We start from the raw sequence: 15,141 nt of genomic DNA on the forward strand, positions 1-15,141 counted from the left end.
ACATGCATTATTGCACACATGCTGCATGAGTAGCTATTGGCCACAGAAGATCATGTTTCTACATAATAATTACGTCTTTTTCCCCTATACATATGTATACAGATGATTTGTTAGTGCTTGTGTCTATACTTACTATATTGTTTGGATTCTGATAAAGCCTAAGAAACTGAGCAGAGAGTTTACAGCTACAAATAGCTACACTACTAATCATTAAATTCATACGTGGCTGTATCCGATATGCATGTATGTGAACGTAAGTTGATTTCTACCTTTAATTCCTTTTACTTGCTACCACGTGCACCTGATGCATGCACGTACATGAGATAATTATTGCATGTACTTATCATCAGTCATTGTATTTCAAATAAAATCTTGAAGTTCTACATAGAACTATCCTGAGAAAGCTAGTATAGCTACATAATGCAGATAGATATTGCTACTATACATTTCAAATGTGCTTGCTTTTTGCCATTGTGTGTGTGTATGCACTGTACAATAATGTTAATGTTGAGAATGTACATAATTCTTTAATGATCTATGTCAAGTTAATTGTCACTCAGCAGTGGGTTTTACTACAATTAATTTTGTTTTATACGTGTATAGATTCACACATGCATGTTCTGATGAGACGGCCAGGACTGACAAACTTCACTTAAGTGTTGCCAACTGCTGGATACTGAGTACAAACGGGTACTTAAATACATTTGCTCATGATCATGATCAGTGGTGAATGCAATGATTATTCATATACTTTATTGCATACCATCATACCTGCAGATATTTAAACAGGTCTAGTGATTTAATTTTTATGCTTTGCCTAATTTTACAATGTATAATAGAGAGACAATTAAACTTCAATAATAATTATTTACCAAAAGTGCACTATAATTAGTGTTGGGAGTAGCGCGTTACATAATATTATTACTTTTGTGGTAACTAAGTAATATAACGAAATACACTATAAAAACAGGTGATATAACTCAAGTTACTTCACTTACAAATGTAACACATTACTTAAGTAATATAGTTACTGTAACGAATCTAATATTATGTAATATTATTACTACAAGTAATGAAGTTACTAATCTCGTTAGTTATCCTCTGAGTAACGCCTAGCCACAACAAAGTAACGAAGCCTACTGAATGAAGCTTATTCACCAGCTTCTTACTGATAACCAATATTTGCACATTGTCCAACAACGCAATCATGTCACTTGATAAAGTGGTAGTTTCACACGTGACAGCTTAGGCTGTGGACACAAAGTAATATAATATGTAATATTATTATAGTTACTTTATTTTATGGGTAATATGTAACTGTAACTAAATAGTTCTGTTGCAAGTAATATGTAATATGTAACTAGTTACTTTTACAAAGTAACTTGCCCAAAACTGAGTATAATACATTCAACTTGTCCAAAGCAATGAAAGCCAGCAGCTGTCATTGTTATCATCAACAAGTCATCAAAGTTTAGTGCGTGCTTATACTATTACATCTCCTTCAAATTTTGTCGATTGTGAAAATGTGTGGCTCAGTGCTAGTATACCCTTCACTATTTAACTGGGAAAAAAAGCACAAAAGTTAGAACTTTGCATGCTTTCTCCTTGTAGTAGTATATTATGCATTCTTGCTCAGGCATGTACCTATACATACAGGGTGGTCTTGGTAGAACAATTCGTTAAAAGCATGTTATTTTTATGCAGCTGTTAATAAAATTGTCAACCAACCATACAATGTAGATCTATATGCAAAAAACTGCATGCAATTACGTATTTAATAACAATAACAAGCACCTTACATAATATAGTCTACGTATGTGTATGTCACGCTTTTATCACTTGGAGACGGTCGTTTCCACTCTCAGTAACAAAAACAGTTCCCACGCTGTTGACTGCAATACCTTGTATGCCATTGAACTGTCCTATTCCTTCTCCTTTAGAACCCACCATGTAACTGCTTCCAGCCTTTAGTACAACAAGTTTGTGGTCATCTCTGTTGTCAATTAGTATATGCTCTGCAGGAGTGAGAGCAATAGCCAATGGCCTAGTACTGCATAGTATTGAATCAATGAAGTCACCATTTTCAAAATATATGTTGATACAACTATTTGTGGGACTCCAGTCAGTAACAAAAACTCGGCCATGCCCACTAATGGCAACATCAGTTGGGCGAAACAACTTCCCTAGATCTTCACATCCAAACATATGGGAAAACTCATTTCTTTCATTAAATACTTGAATACGATGGTTACCACTGTCTGCAACAAAAAGAAAACCTCTCGAGTTAAAGCACAATCCTTGAGGCAGTTGAAACTGGCCTTCTTTAAAGCCATGGCTTCCAACCTTAGATAGGTAATCACCTTGCAAGGAAAATAACTTTACTTCATGATCTCTCCATTCACTCACTGCTATAGTATTGTGGCCTACAGCTACACCTAAAGGATAGTTCAGTTTACTATCTCCACTGCCATGACCAAATGAAGTCACAAAAGTCAGGCTTTTGTCAAATATAACTCCCACGTGGTTTTTCTCATCAATCATGACCACCTCATCGTTGGTACCAATGGAAATACCACATGGACGCTTCAATGATTTCCCACCGTATTCTGTGATCGTTTGACAATTTGCTTCTTTCAACTTGGAAAGGTCTTTCAGGGTTGCAGATACACTATGGAATAATTATAATTATGCATAATGCCTGCATATAGCTACATGAATACATACACACATTATGCTGCAAAATCCTAAGTATATAAACACATATACCATTTAAACAAATTTGCTGCTGACTTCTGTACCATGGATCTGAAAACAGACAAATTTCTGACAAATTGCTCATTTCCAAACTCTATTGAAAGGATTTGATGGGCCATCATGTTGTTTAGGCTTGCAAGATTGTATGTACGGAGCTTCTCCTAGCAGTTAGTAGAATAAACTTTAATGCACAGCTCAAGCAGTAGTAGGGTTTCCCTTACACTTTGAAGCTACACAATATATCAATGCCAACCCCTCTGCTGTACTGAAGCACCCCATAAAATTAACTATGACATGACAAAACACCTATGCAATATGGCTGTGACAAGCAACACTCAGGTTATTCAGCACAACAGGTGCGCGATCGCGAAGTTCAGTACATTTTTTCTATATGGTATATTGGTGTGTCCAGTCAACTACATGTTTGTCCAACCAATTGCAAGGTTGTCAGACACTTATATAAACAAAGCCATCCTATTATACATCACCTAGGGTTGCACTGTTTTAGTTACTATTCTAGTTATATAGCAGCACTGCATTTCTATATCAAGATACAGTTACTATAATTATAGAGTTCACATACTGTTATTATACAGTAACAGATACAATAGGATCTTGAACCCTGAACAGTATATGTGACTGTTTTATTAGAGTATTTTGCTCAGGTTTTCAAAATTTGCTGATGTATATGTCACCATTTTAAAAGTATTTCATTTGATATTATTGTGATTGACGCAAACTGTACAGATGGTAATTTGTATGATTTACCCATCCAAAAACAGCTTATAGCTGTAAAAAAAGTGCGCGTCCAGGTAAAGCAGAGTTAACTGCAACAAAAAGTAATGATATCATAATGCGGCCATGTGCGAGGTGTGCAAGTTGTAAAATTAATATTAGCTAATCAGATAGTACAATGTTATTGTTAACGTGTTAATGAGAACTATGTGATGCTGCTAGTTTTTAAGTGTGTGAGCATCTTCATAAATGCCACATAAATTTAATTCTCAATAAAGCAATGTGTATAGATTCTCTGATAGTAATAAATAGTTTGAGTTTGGCCACCTTTCCTTTGTTCGTAGCATTGCTGTATACAGGAAAGGCGGCCAAACTCAAACTATTTATTACTATCAGAGAATCTATACACATTGCTTTATTGAGAATTAAATTTATGTGGCATTTATGAAGATGCTCACACACTTAAAAACTAGCAGCATCACATAGTTCTCATTAACACTTTAACAATAACATTGTACTATCTGATTAGCTAATATTAATTTTACAACTTGCACACCTCGCACATGGCCGCATTATGATATCATTACTTTTTGTCGCAGTTAACTCTGCTTTACTTGGAAGCGCACTTTTTTTACAGCTATAAGCTGTTTTTGGATGGGATTTCAATACTTTTTGTTAGAATAAGCAATGCACTGTTGATAACAGTAGGTGAGTTTCCATGGTTTTGACAGAAACTGCAGATTACAGTGACAGAATATTAAAATATATCTGTAATTTTAGTGGCCAGGGCCTCCCACATTGGGGGTAACTGGGGTATTTTGCCCCCTACCACAGCCCGAAAGGGGCCACCTGAATACCTGTTTAAAGAAAGATTGATATACTCTAATAGAGCAGTCAGGATCTAGACCCTTCCTTGCCCCTGGGCCCCTCTTTAACTCTTTTCCCTGGGCCCTCTAATTTCTCTGGACGGCCCTGTTAGTGGCATGCAACTGCAGTCAACTAACACCCATTTTAACTAGTAAACCCTTAACAACACTTTGCCTTTCATCTTGTACTGCATTGAAACAATCAAGATACTCTATTAGAGCAGTCACAAAACAGCTGTAACACAGCAATCAATATTTAGCATAGTTACAACTTCTGCTTAGCATCGGATTGTATAGTTTAAATTACTAGCTACTTACAGACTTTACAATATAAAAATATGGCACTTGTAGAAATGTGACTGTTCTATTAGAGTATCTCGATCTACTTCAAGCATTTACTAATTCAAGTGAAGAAGCTACGCCCCTGCCAAGAGATCTTGTGAAATGAAAGGAGAATAGTAAAGAAAAGGCAAGTATGTACAGAGACAATAGAGGGGCGCGTAATTATGTCCTGTTGTAAATAAACGCCTTTAAAATTTATTTTACTACTAAATAAACGCACCAGAATAGGCTTGTGTGGCTGTTGTCTCCAAGGTTGTCTCATTACTTGTCTTTTTGTGTTGAAGTGATTTAGTCGCAATTGGTGAGTTTAACTATACATGTATTTGTGTTGTAAAACTTAATTGTAAAAAGGCGATTAGCACATATCATGATAAACATGTATTTGTCACAGTAGAGTCTCTCACGAAGTCACGATTATTACGAGACATTGGACCAGGGTAAAAATTTTACTGCTATATTTAGAGGTTGTAGCGTTTGTATATCTTAGTATCTTAATAAATAATCCCCCATGATCACTAATCACTAATAGTCAGAGCTCTCAACCTGTCAGTTACCTTAGAGTGATGACTGAGTTTAAAATGAGTGAGAAATAAGTATGTAGGAGTGAGGCATGCTGGTGAACATCCGACAGTGTACAAAACATACTTAGCTAAGGGGTCTGGTGGCCATGTACCCTGGGAAAATTTTGAAAAATAGCTAGACTATACAGATTTGTGAGCATCTTAAAATATTATTATTAATGTAAGTGATAAAGCAGTAAAAACAACTCACTTGCATGGTACAACTATACTATATATTTAGCTACATTATGTAACATAGTCTATAGAGTTATTGTTTGCTACTGTGAGCTTTATTGTATTCAACACACAAAGAAAACACCATAGCAGTGCACAAAGGCCACTGTGAAAGGGGAGTAACTTGTACTGAGCTAACCAGATATTACAAGTAAACAACCACTGTGAATAATATTGGTGCTATTCACTATAGGAAGCCTTACAGATAAAAATTAAATTTGCTGCTCCATATGAGCAGCATCACAGTGCAGCTGCACGTGTATTTGCATGTGATACAAGCGAGCCGGCGCCGTTGACTACGAAATCTCAAGTACGAAAGTATACGGCTCGTTGTCGCGGGGGTACAAAGATTGTAACAGGCTCGGATTATAAGTTAATAGAGACTATATTATAAAGCTAGACAGTCTATTTCTGAAAAATGCGTGAGATTTTTGCAAAACTATGCGTGAGTTGCAAAATCAAGAGTGAGATTGGAGTCAAGTTCGTGTGTCTCACGCGCAATGCGTGAGAGTTGAGAGCTCTGAATAGTACAGTGAAAACTGGTCATTATTCAGGCCGTAGGGACAAAATTTTCTAACCTTGCCTTATAAAGAGGTGGCTGCATTATGCGGCCTTAAAAAAAGGTAAGAAGCATGCTGTTCTATATAGAGATGGATTTAGTGTATGACAGCGTATGAGACAGTGAGTGCTGGCAGCAAGGGGGCAGCCAATCTGTTAGAGCACCAAAAGCACTGCTTCAGACATAGGCAGTTGACTGTCAGCCCCAAGTGTAAAAAGTTTCACTATTGGTCCTTATAAGCTCCTGATGAAGAAAGTGATGAAGTCATTATCCATAGGATATATTTTTCAGAGTATCCATTTCAGTTCTACAATATAGTAGCCAAGCATAAGATGAATATAACACAGCATTCCAGTAGTTTAGTGGTGACCACAACACTGCCTGAGTTAAACTGTGGTGAGATTTGAGACTACCAGAAGCCCTGGAATGTCTTCAACACATGAAATACCAAATATCTAATGCCTGGCTTTCATCCACAGTGGACCTGTCTTGGTGGCCACTTGTACAGAAGGGAAACAGCTGCCACACAGTCTTGCGAGCGAAACAGCTAGTTGCCACACCCCTTAATTATCAATTTGTAAAATCTTTAGCAAAATTGTGTGTGCGAGCAAGTGCGATGTGGCAGTGCCGTGTATATGGTTGCTGCCTAGCAGTGACACATCACGAGTATTGAAGTCACAATGCGTTACTGTATCATCCATCTAAATACAATCTCTGAATGTGTCATTTTGTGTAGAGAGCAATCTTCCACAAGAAGTGACCTGCAGGTTTCAGTGTATATTGTTAACCATTAATATTGTTCACAATATTGTGAACTATATGTACAGTGAAACCTCACTTAGTGGCTACCTCTTTAATAAGACCACCTCATTATATTGGCTACCTCTAGTAGGTCCCAAATATAGCTAAGCATTACTTATGACCTCATTAATAAGGCCACCTTGTTATTCAGGCCAAATTTTTTGGTCCCACAGCCTGCCATATTAATGAGGTTTCATTGTACTTATGTGAATTTTTATTTTTCGTAACTTTTCTTCAGGTTTACTGATGGGCACTATGAAGCATTGTTGACTGGTACGTGTATAATGTGGTGACTTGAAATGCTAAAACAGTACGTAGCATGTCTTGTATGTACATGTAATGTGTTGTAATGTGTCCACACATCTTAGAAATAAATATAATTGTATTCTCTATAAATAGTCAGTTCCATTGTGCCACTGGGTCATAAGTTGGTTGAGTATGGATCATCCAGGGCACTTGAGTCACATTTTGTCCTGGCCAAGTGGATCTCATCCACTGACAGAATATACAGGATCAGATCACGTGTATAAATTACGGTGGAACTTGTTTATCGCCACCTTCACTCATTCAGCAGGTAACAGTGTATAAATTCTCAATTGGAATTGGCTTTTCAAGAGTGGTTGTCTTTCTATACTAGTGGCCATTAAGACAGGTTGTACTGATAGAGTGTACATACTAGAGATGCAACAATATTCTCCACTTAGTGTCGTTTGATAGTGATGCAATGGAGACTATGTATTATTGCATTTAAATACTATACTATTATATTGCAACTCTAGCACGTATTTATAACAGGAATGTTTGTTAACTGTTTAGACATACTGGAGCCACACCCACTCATCTGGATTCTACAAATGGAGTCATACCAACTTGTTGTCATCATACTTACTCGTTACTCCCATTGTGTTTGGATGAATCAGTATACATGCCGTCATGTGAGACTTGCTACCATGGCGGGCCACTGGAAAACATTTGCATAGCAGTTATATTACAGTCATTATTGTACAATTCTTACATTATTGTTGTGAAAAGTGTTTGGTATTCATGTGTCTCCTCTGTATGTTGTAATTACATGTGTAATTTTGTGTGGGGGTGCTATAAAATGCAATAATGCATGGTGACAATTGTATTAGGCGATTTTGCACACTTCCTTTTAAGCTAGCTACATGTGCTAATTACTCACAGCTTGTGTCAACAACTGGTAACCGCAGTTGTACTCTTGTGTCATTCTTTAAGCCGCGCCCTTAGAGGACAAATTACGTGGGGGCGACTAATTTCAAAACGAAGGATGGTATGCAGCACCATAGATTACATCTACGGACTATAATCTATGGCAGCACACTTCTTGGTGGCTATATGTACTGATTAACTACATAGAGCGCCAGTTCATCAATACCCAGTGACCGTAGTTGTGCTCTGCGTCATTCTTTAAATTCCGAGTAAAATTCTTAGAGAGCAAATGACGTGGGGGCGACTAAATTCAAATTTCAAACTAGCCATTCTCGAAAACAAATGTTTCAATCTGAACGAAACTTTCAGAACAGTTTAAAGACACATTGCCCTACATGCCAAGCGAGTATTGCGGAAAAAAACAATCTGGGATTTGTATTTGGCCTCTAGGTCGACTGAGGACGACTGAAACTTCGTTTGGTGCTGAAATCACGACTGTAGGGTAATTATGTATGGTGAAATCGATGATGTGAATCTTGAGGTGATTGAGTGAATACTGAAGCGATAGCAGGGCAATCAATGTTCGGAATGCACAAAGGAACGCAAGGCATACACCTGCGGTTGCGTCTAACCGCATGCGATAAAAAAATAATAATAATAATAAAAAAATTAAAAAAAAAAGAAACTTCCCCATTGATGTCGGCAACCTCGATCACGAAACAATCGGCATGGATTTGCTTCACTGCTTGTGTGGTAGTTACTAGTGACACAATGAGTCCAACTCCAGAGTTTCAGAGGGATAGCGTAAGTGACGGGTGGATTACAGGAAGGCCGAATTTGACAACGTTCGTTCTTGTAAAATCCTCACGTAGTGGTCGCGTCATTTATTGTCTGCGGCGCGCGTTTCTGCTTTACTGGCCGCGCGACTCACTACCGTGAGTCTTGATTAATTGCTGGAAGATTATAAATTTATAAAACACAAGACATCAACATACACATTCTGTGTCATGCAGATGATGCAGCCAAAGTGTGCATGTATTAAACATAAAGTTCACTAAAACTGAATACAGACCATTTTTATCTGTGGAGAATGTCCAACAAAATATGAGCTCAATTCACTCTGCTACCTCCAAGATATACATTTGCTATATATGCACACACAAGTAGAAGGAATAATTAGGAATTTTCTAAGGATTATAGTCATAAAACAAGGGAGGTCACCAACACCTGCAGATATACATTTAATCCCTAAATCCCAAGACTGAATTAGGGATTAAATCTGCAGGTATAGGTGATCTTCCTTGTTTCACTACTTTTTATAGTCATGATCCTTAGAAAATTCCCTATTTTTTCTTCTTTGCTGGTACACAGCATTAACACTACATGAAGGTCCTCTGCATTCAACCTAGTCATAATAGGAAACCTGGATGATCCCATTATGTAGAGAAGCTATCACACTGCCTTACCACAGATTGACACCTTTCACTGTCAGCAATTTAGTCAGTAGAAATATCTACTAAATAAAAATTCTGTATCAACTTATAGGAGCATTTTCGCTGCTGTATAGACACTTTTGAGCTTGCTTATACCTCATCAATACTGCCAAGGCACTATGAAGTTATTGTGAGACAGGTTTCGGGGTGATAGTTTTGGCCAAAAAGTTCATGACCCCTAATATACAGTATGATATGTACATTTAGTACTGTATAGTAAAAAACTTTGGCAGTAAAAAACTTTGACGAATTTGGCGAATAGCATTCAATTTGCCAAAGTTTCTTTTGCCAATTATTTTAGATTATCACATGAGCACATTGAGTAACTAGAACTTGATATGAAGGCCAGCTTGTACCACCACGTAATAAAGATCGAGCTGACTTTGGAGGAATTTGTCCCACTGTTCAGTGTAAGCACTCTTTGGGATAGAATTTCCGACCGGCTTCCCATTTGCACGTCAGCTAGTTCATCATCTCGCAATGGATTTGGCCAAATACTTTGATATATGTGATAACCTCTGCTACTGGAGTTCACTGGAAAAGTAAATACGGTCGCTCTCTGCATCGCAGGAGATAGCGAAGCATGCGCCTTTGCTACCACATCGTTAGATCGGTAGCTACAAAAGTACTGCTACAACAATGCTAGCTACCTAATTATAACTTACTACACTACTTAACTGATGAGTTGACACCTTGTCATTTAATATCCTTACGTACTGTACAGTAAAAATTTTGGCGGTAGAAACTTTTGGCGAATGTTATTTCAATCGCCAAAGTTTTTTCCGCCTATTTTTCAACAGAGGGGCTTCGTCACACTTTTTTACTGCCAAAGTTTTTTACTATACGGTATTGCATATGCCACCTCAATTATGGCTGGTATCAAATGTCTGGTCCCATTTAGTTGTCGGGGGCATACAGCATCATAATGAATGCCAGGTTTTGAATAAATGCGGGGTCTCAAATGAATATCTAATGTAGTTATAATTTTTAACAATTTTTGCAGTGTTTACAGGATGAAGTGAAGAAGTGAAGTGATTCAAGATGAAGTGAGGAACGTTATATAGAGTTCCTTTTAAGCTTGAATCATGAAAATATATATGCGTAGGAAAACATCAGGAGAGTACAACACCAGCTAGGGAATGAAGTTGATTCATGAATACTGGCCATGTAAATAAATGTTGGTCTCATATAGTCACTGGTCTTGTTTATTGTAGTAGCCAGGGAAAAAGTTGCTTGAAAGAAATAAACACTCAGGCCATAACTCAAGACAACATGGTAATCTTATCACAGTGTCATATTTCACATATGGATTAAAGTATACTATACCGATCAATTGTATGTTTTTATACGTATATATTATAGTGCAAAACTGAACATAGCTAACAAGCACACACGATTAATTGAAATACTCAAACAGCCTGAGAGTAATCACACATATCTAAAGGAAGACCTACAGTAGTTCCATAACACTAATGCTTTGTGATATTTAGGTAAATGAAAGATACTGGCACACAAAGCATGTTAATCTAAGGTGTCTGAAGGCACATGGTTGTGATTTTAGGTTAGTATCACGATTGATACTAAGCCAACTATTCACAATGCAGAATATAGCACAATACTTACACATATTACAATAATTTCTGGTGCTACATTTTGCATAGCTCAGCATTCCTGCAGGAAGTCTTTCTAGGTGGCACCAAAATAGCCACTATCATCCTTGTAACAGTAAGCTAACACAACAATATTGCTCAGCCCTAACGTATAAATCAGACCTCAGAATTTGAATCTGAGAGAGATTTCAGCAGTTAACAAATTAGAATGTTATAAAGACACATGGCAGTGTGTCATGCGACCAAGAAATCTGGTACACCACGTCACACTGTAGATATATTGCAGGAAGAAAGAAAATGCGTGCATAACTCCATGGTTCCCACTCTAAAGCACACATGCCATTTTTACATTATAGCTGTCCACCAGGCCTTACACCAACTTTGATTGAGATCACTCAAGCCATTCCTCAAGCCATTTGTGAGATACAGTATGGGCAGAAAAATTGTGACCAGATTTTACAAAACTGATCCTACTAAAAATCTAGTCATGATCTATTTCATTGGTTTACCACTGAAAATTCTTATGCACATTGTATTTAGAAGTCCTCAAAATGTGTGTTCATTACAAAACTAAACCAAGTACAACTACAACTTCCATTTTGAGCGCTATGAAATATATTGGTAAAATCAAGTTCAAAAGTCAGCACTTTATAAAATTAACTATCAATCAATGTACAAAAAAGATGTGGCCATAAAGTAACTTGGTTAAGAGTACTAGCCAAGATCTGGCTGTAATGATGTTAAACTTTTGACCACTACCAATGTTTCTTAAGTCAGGTGTTTTCAAAGCTGAGCATGCATGAACTCTTTTCCGTGCCAGTTTTGCATGGATTAACCTTAGTGCAACTGATGATGGTTCTATTAGGGTATCTCAATCTTCTTGTTTACAGTAGTGCAATATTGATGCCTCCATGGGCCTGGACCACAATTGAACAGTACTGGATACACCACTGAGCAAATGCTGCAGTACATAACATTTACAAAGAAACACATGTGCTTTATGTGACCTATTGGAGCTCAAAAATTTAGTTAAATAAACTGTTAAAGGGGGGTTACTATTCAGTGGACTGGACTACTGGACTGGAACACTGGACTGGACTACTGGACTGACATATTTTTTGGTTTTTGCACGTTCTATATGGTTGGATTTATGGAGTCTTGCTAGTAAGCACCCTTAGGGCACCTGCAGCCCACTTCTAAATGCTGAAGATGAACAGTGGAATACGCGAAAACTGTCTCTTAATATTTTCGCTGCTGTTTATTATGCCACTATACAACACTTATTCCTTACCCTGGTGTGTAGTAATTGAATGTGACAGCAATAGTTAACCAGCAATCATCTAGCCAGTAGACAATATCTTTCAAGATATCCTTAGAGCAAGCTTGAGGAGCAAGCTAGTCTCGCCAGTATGGCCAGACCTCTACTCTAGACTTGTCTCTAGTTCAGTGCAGGGGCTTACCAATTAGAGATTTTTCAGTATGGGCACTTATAATCTTTAACTGATAAGCCCCTGCACTGAGACAGAAGTCTGGCAGCGAGACTAGCTTGCTTGCTCCTCAAGCTTGCTCTAAGGATATAACTCAAAGGATACCGTCTACTGGCTAGTTGATTGCTGATTAACTATTGCTGTCACAATCAATTCCCTGCACTGCCTGCAGCATTACTATACACCAGGGTAAGAAATAAGTGTTGTATAGTGGCATAATGAACAGTAGCAAAATTATCAAGATAAGAGACAGTTTTCGCATATTCCATTGTTCGTCTTCAGCATTTAGAAGTGGGCTGCAGGTGCCTTAAGGGTGCTTACTGGAAAGACTCCATAAATCCAACCATAGAATGTGCAAAAATCAAAAATATGTCAGTCCAGTAGTCCAGTCCAGTGTTCCAGTCCAGTAGTCCAGTCCACTGAATAGTAACCCCCCTGTTAAAGCTACTGGCATGAGTAGGAAGATAATTTATTTAACTGTATAATAATTATATGAATCCACACAAGGAATCTGGGATTCTAATTAGCTGTGTATATTGATGGGAGCTTGCATCTACATATTGATGACCAGGGGGTTCTATAGAATTTTATGGAACTCTCTCCCTTTTTTCAGAAGAGCCTTATCACATTTTGGTTGAGGCATTAATTTGGTGAATTGTATAACATTTATTATTAGATTATTAAATTTCAATTCATAACAGTCTCGTGGGCCTCACCACAATTACGCACAACAAATTCATCTAATTGCAAAAATAATCATTGCTTTGTTGATGTATTACTACATGTTCCTCTCTATTATTAACTCTTGGTAACAGTTACAGTACATAAACAAACAAGGCTAAGGGTCCAAAGTTGAGTAGTGATGATTACTTACTATTACGCACCATACCACCATTCCTCAGAGTGGAAGCCACAATTTAATCCACCCTTAGGTTTGCCTGATGTATGGTATAAACACATACATACATAGATACTTACTAAAAAGGGCTACCAAGTAGAGGTACTCCTCCTGCTTGTACTGAGACTGTGTGATCACCTCCTATTTTGGGAGTATAGGACACTTCATAGCAACCATCTCTGAGTTCTTTTACTTCATCTGTAGTGGTGGTTGACCGAGCCATATTGTAATACTGGATTTTGACATGTAGCTGATCGGAAATGCCACTAAGTGCTCGTTCATTGGTATCCTTTAGCAGAACTGAAAATGTACTGGGCGTATTCACTGGAATCTTTTGCTTTAAATTTCTTACAGCACAATTGATTGGACTAACAAATGTTCCTAATTGCAGTAGAGAATTTTTTATATCTGCCAAGCTGTAAAAATTAATTTCTGTTTGTTGTTCAGCACTTGGTTTGACTATTACTTTACTCTTCTCTGCTTTCAAATGAGCACCCCTCTCCAGTATAGTAGCTCTCATAGACACGATATCCTCTTTCACACCTTGTTGAAGTTTGTCGTCGGTAAAGTCATTGCACCTTCTCAACTGATGCAACAAAGAGATCAACTTATTTCTTTGGTCCTGCAAACTTTTATCCCGTTGATTAGCATCATAAGAGATATTATTTTGTAATTGCTTTTTACGCTGGTTGAGAGTAGTTTGAATGCTATCAAACATTTCATCCAGTTTGCGAAGATTTTCAGCTTTAGCTTTGTTTACATTTACACTTTCCCTTTCAACCTCATCAGCAGCTGTTTCAAGTTCTTTGATCTGTTGCTGAACACCTGGTAGCATATTCTCCAGGATTTTCTTTTCATTGCTCACAAAAGTGTCGTCTATCTTCACATATTGGTGACTTGTGTGTTTACTGGAAATACATTGTTCGCAGGCTAGCTCGGTCTTTTGCTGACAGTAAAGGTCAAGTGATTTCGTGGAATGGGTGGGGCACATTTTGAAGCTGTCTGGAACAATCGGTAAATCTCCTGTGAAAGTTCGCATATCTTCCAGCAGTAACACTTTGGCATGATTCTTCGTAGATATAGCACGACCGTGTGCACTTAAACACTCTTTACAAAGCAGCGTGCGACATTGTAGGCACAAAGCGTGGGCAACGACTGTCGCGCAAATCTGACATCTCGGTTCAGCTTTTTTATTGAGCATTTCCACCAAGTGCACAGTAGACATATCTGTTATAAGATCCTCTACTTTTAGTGGTATAGAAACTATTTCTTTGCAAACTGGACATTGCAGCCTTTTCCGGTCGTTGTTCAGGCTACTTCCTGCCGCCTCCCCGGAACTGCTAGTAGAAAGCTCCTCTTGCAAACATTCCGCGCAAACTAGATGGAGACAGGGCAACAGTTTAGGATTAATGAAGAACTTGCTGCACTTCACACAATGTAGCTTTTGTAGAAAATCTTTCCAAATTGATGACATCTTTATCCGTGAAGCTAGTCACGTGAATGAAGATTACGGACGTATAACAATATCGTATATTTGTTGCGAACAACATACCGTATACCCAGATATTTTCGCGGTATGTATATTTCACGGTTGTGTACTTTGTCAGGATTTTTGCGCTTTTAATTTTCACG

The 15,141-nt window shown here is 37.7% G+C and overlaps 1 protein-coding gene and 1 long non-coding RNA gene across 2 annotated transcripts; one reads left to right on the plus strand and one right to left on the minus strand.

Annotated features, from left to right (window-relative positions):
- Nucleotides 1-1,684: 1,684 nt before the first annotated feature.
- LOC136252884 (E3 ubiquitin-protein ligase TRIM71-like) lies at nt 1,685-15,032 on the minus strand. The gene is made up of 2 exons (XM_066045464.1): nt 13,590-15,032; nt 1,685-2,668 (listed from the first exon to the last, which is right to left on the minus strand). Exons 1-2 carry the CDS (start codon nt 14,981-14,983, stop codon nt 1,825-1,827), a joined length of 2,238 nt encoding a protein of 745 aa, XP_065901536.1. The 5' UTR covers nt 14,984-15,032; the 3' UTR covers nt 1,685-1,824.
- On the plus strand, nt 4,790-8,372 carry LOC136254578 (uncharacterized). Its single transcript, XR_010700561.1, has 3 exons — nt 4,790-4,998; nt 7,090-7,161; nt 7,668-8,372. It is a non-coding gene; the product is annotated as an uncharacterized lncRNA (long non-coding RNA).
- Nucleotides 15,033-15,141: the final 109 nt, after the last annotated feature.

The sequence above is a fragment of the Dysidea avara genome, chromosome 4, assembly GCF_963678975.1.
Source record: "Dysidea avara chromosome 4, odDysAvar1.4, whole genome shotgun sequence".
NCBI lineage: Eukaryota > Metazoa > Porifera > Demospongiae > Dictyoceratida > Dysideidae > Dysidea > Dysidea avara.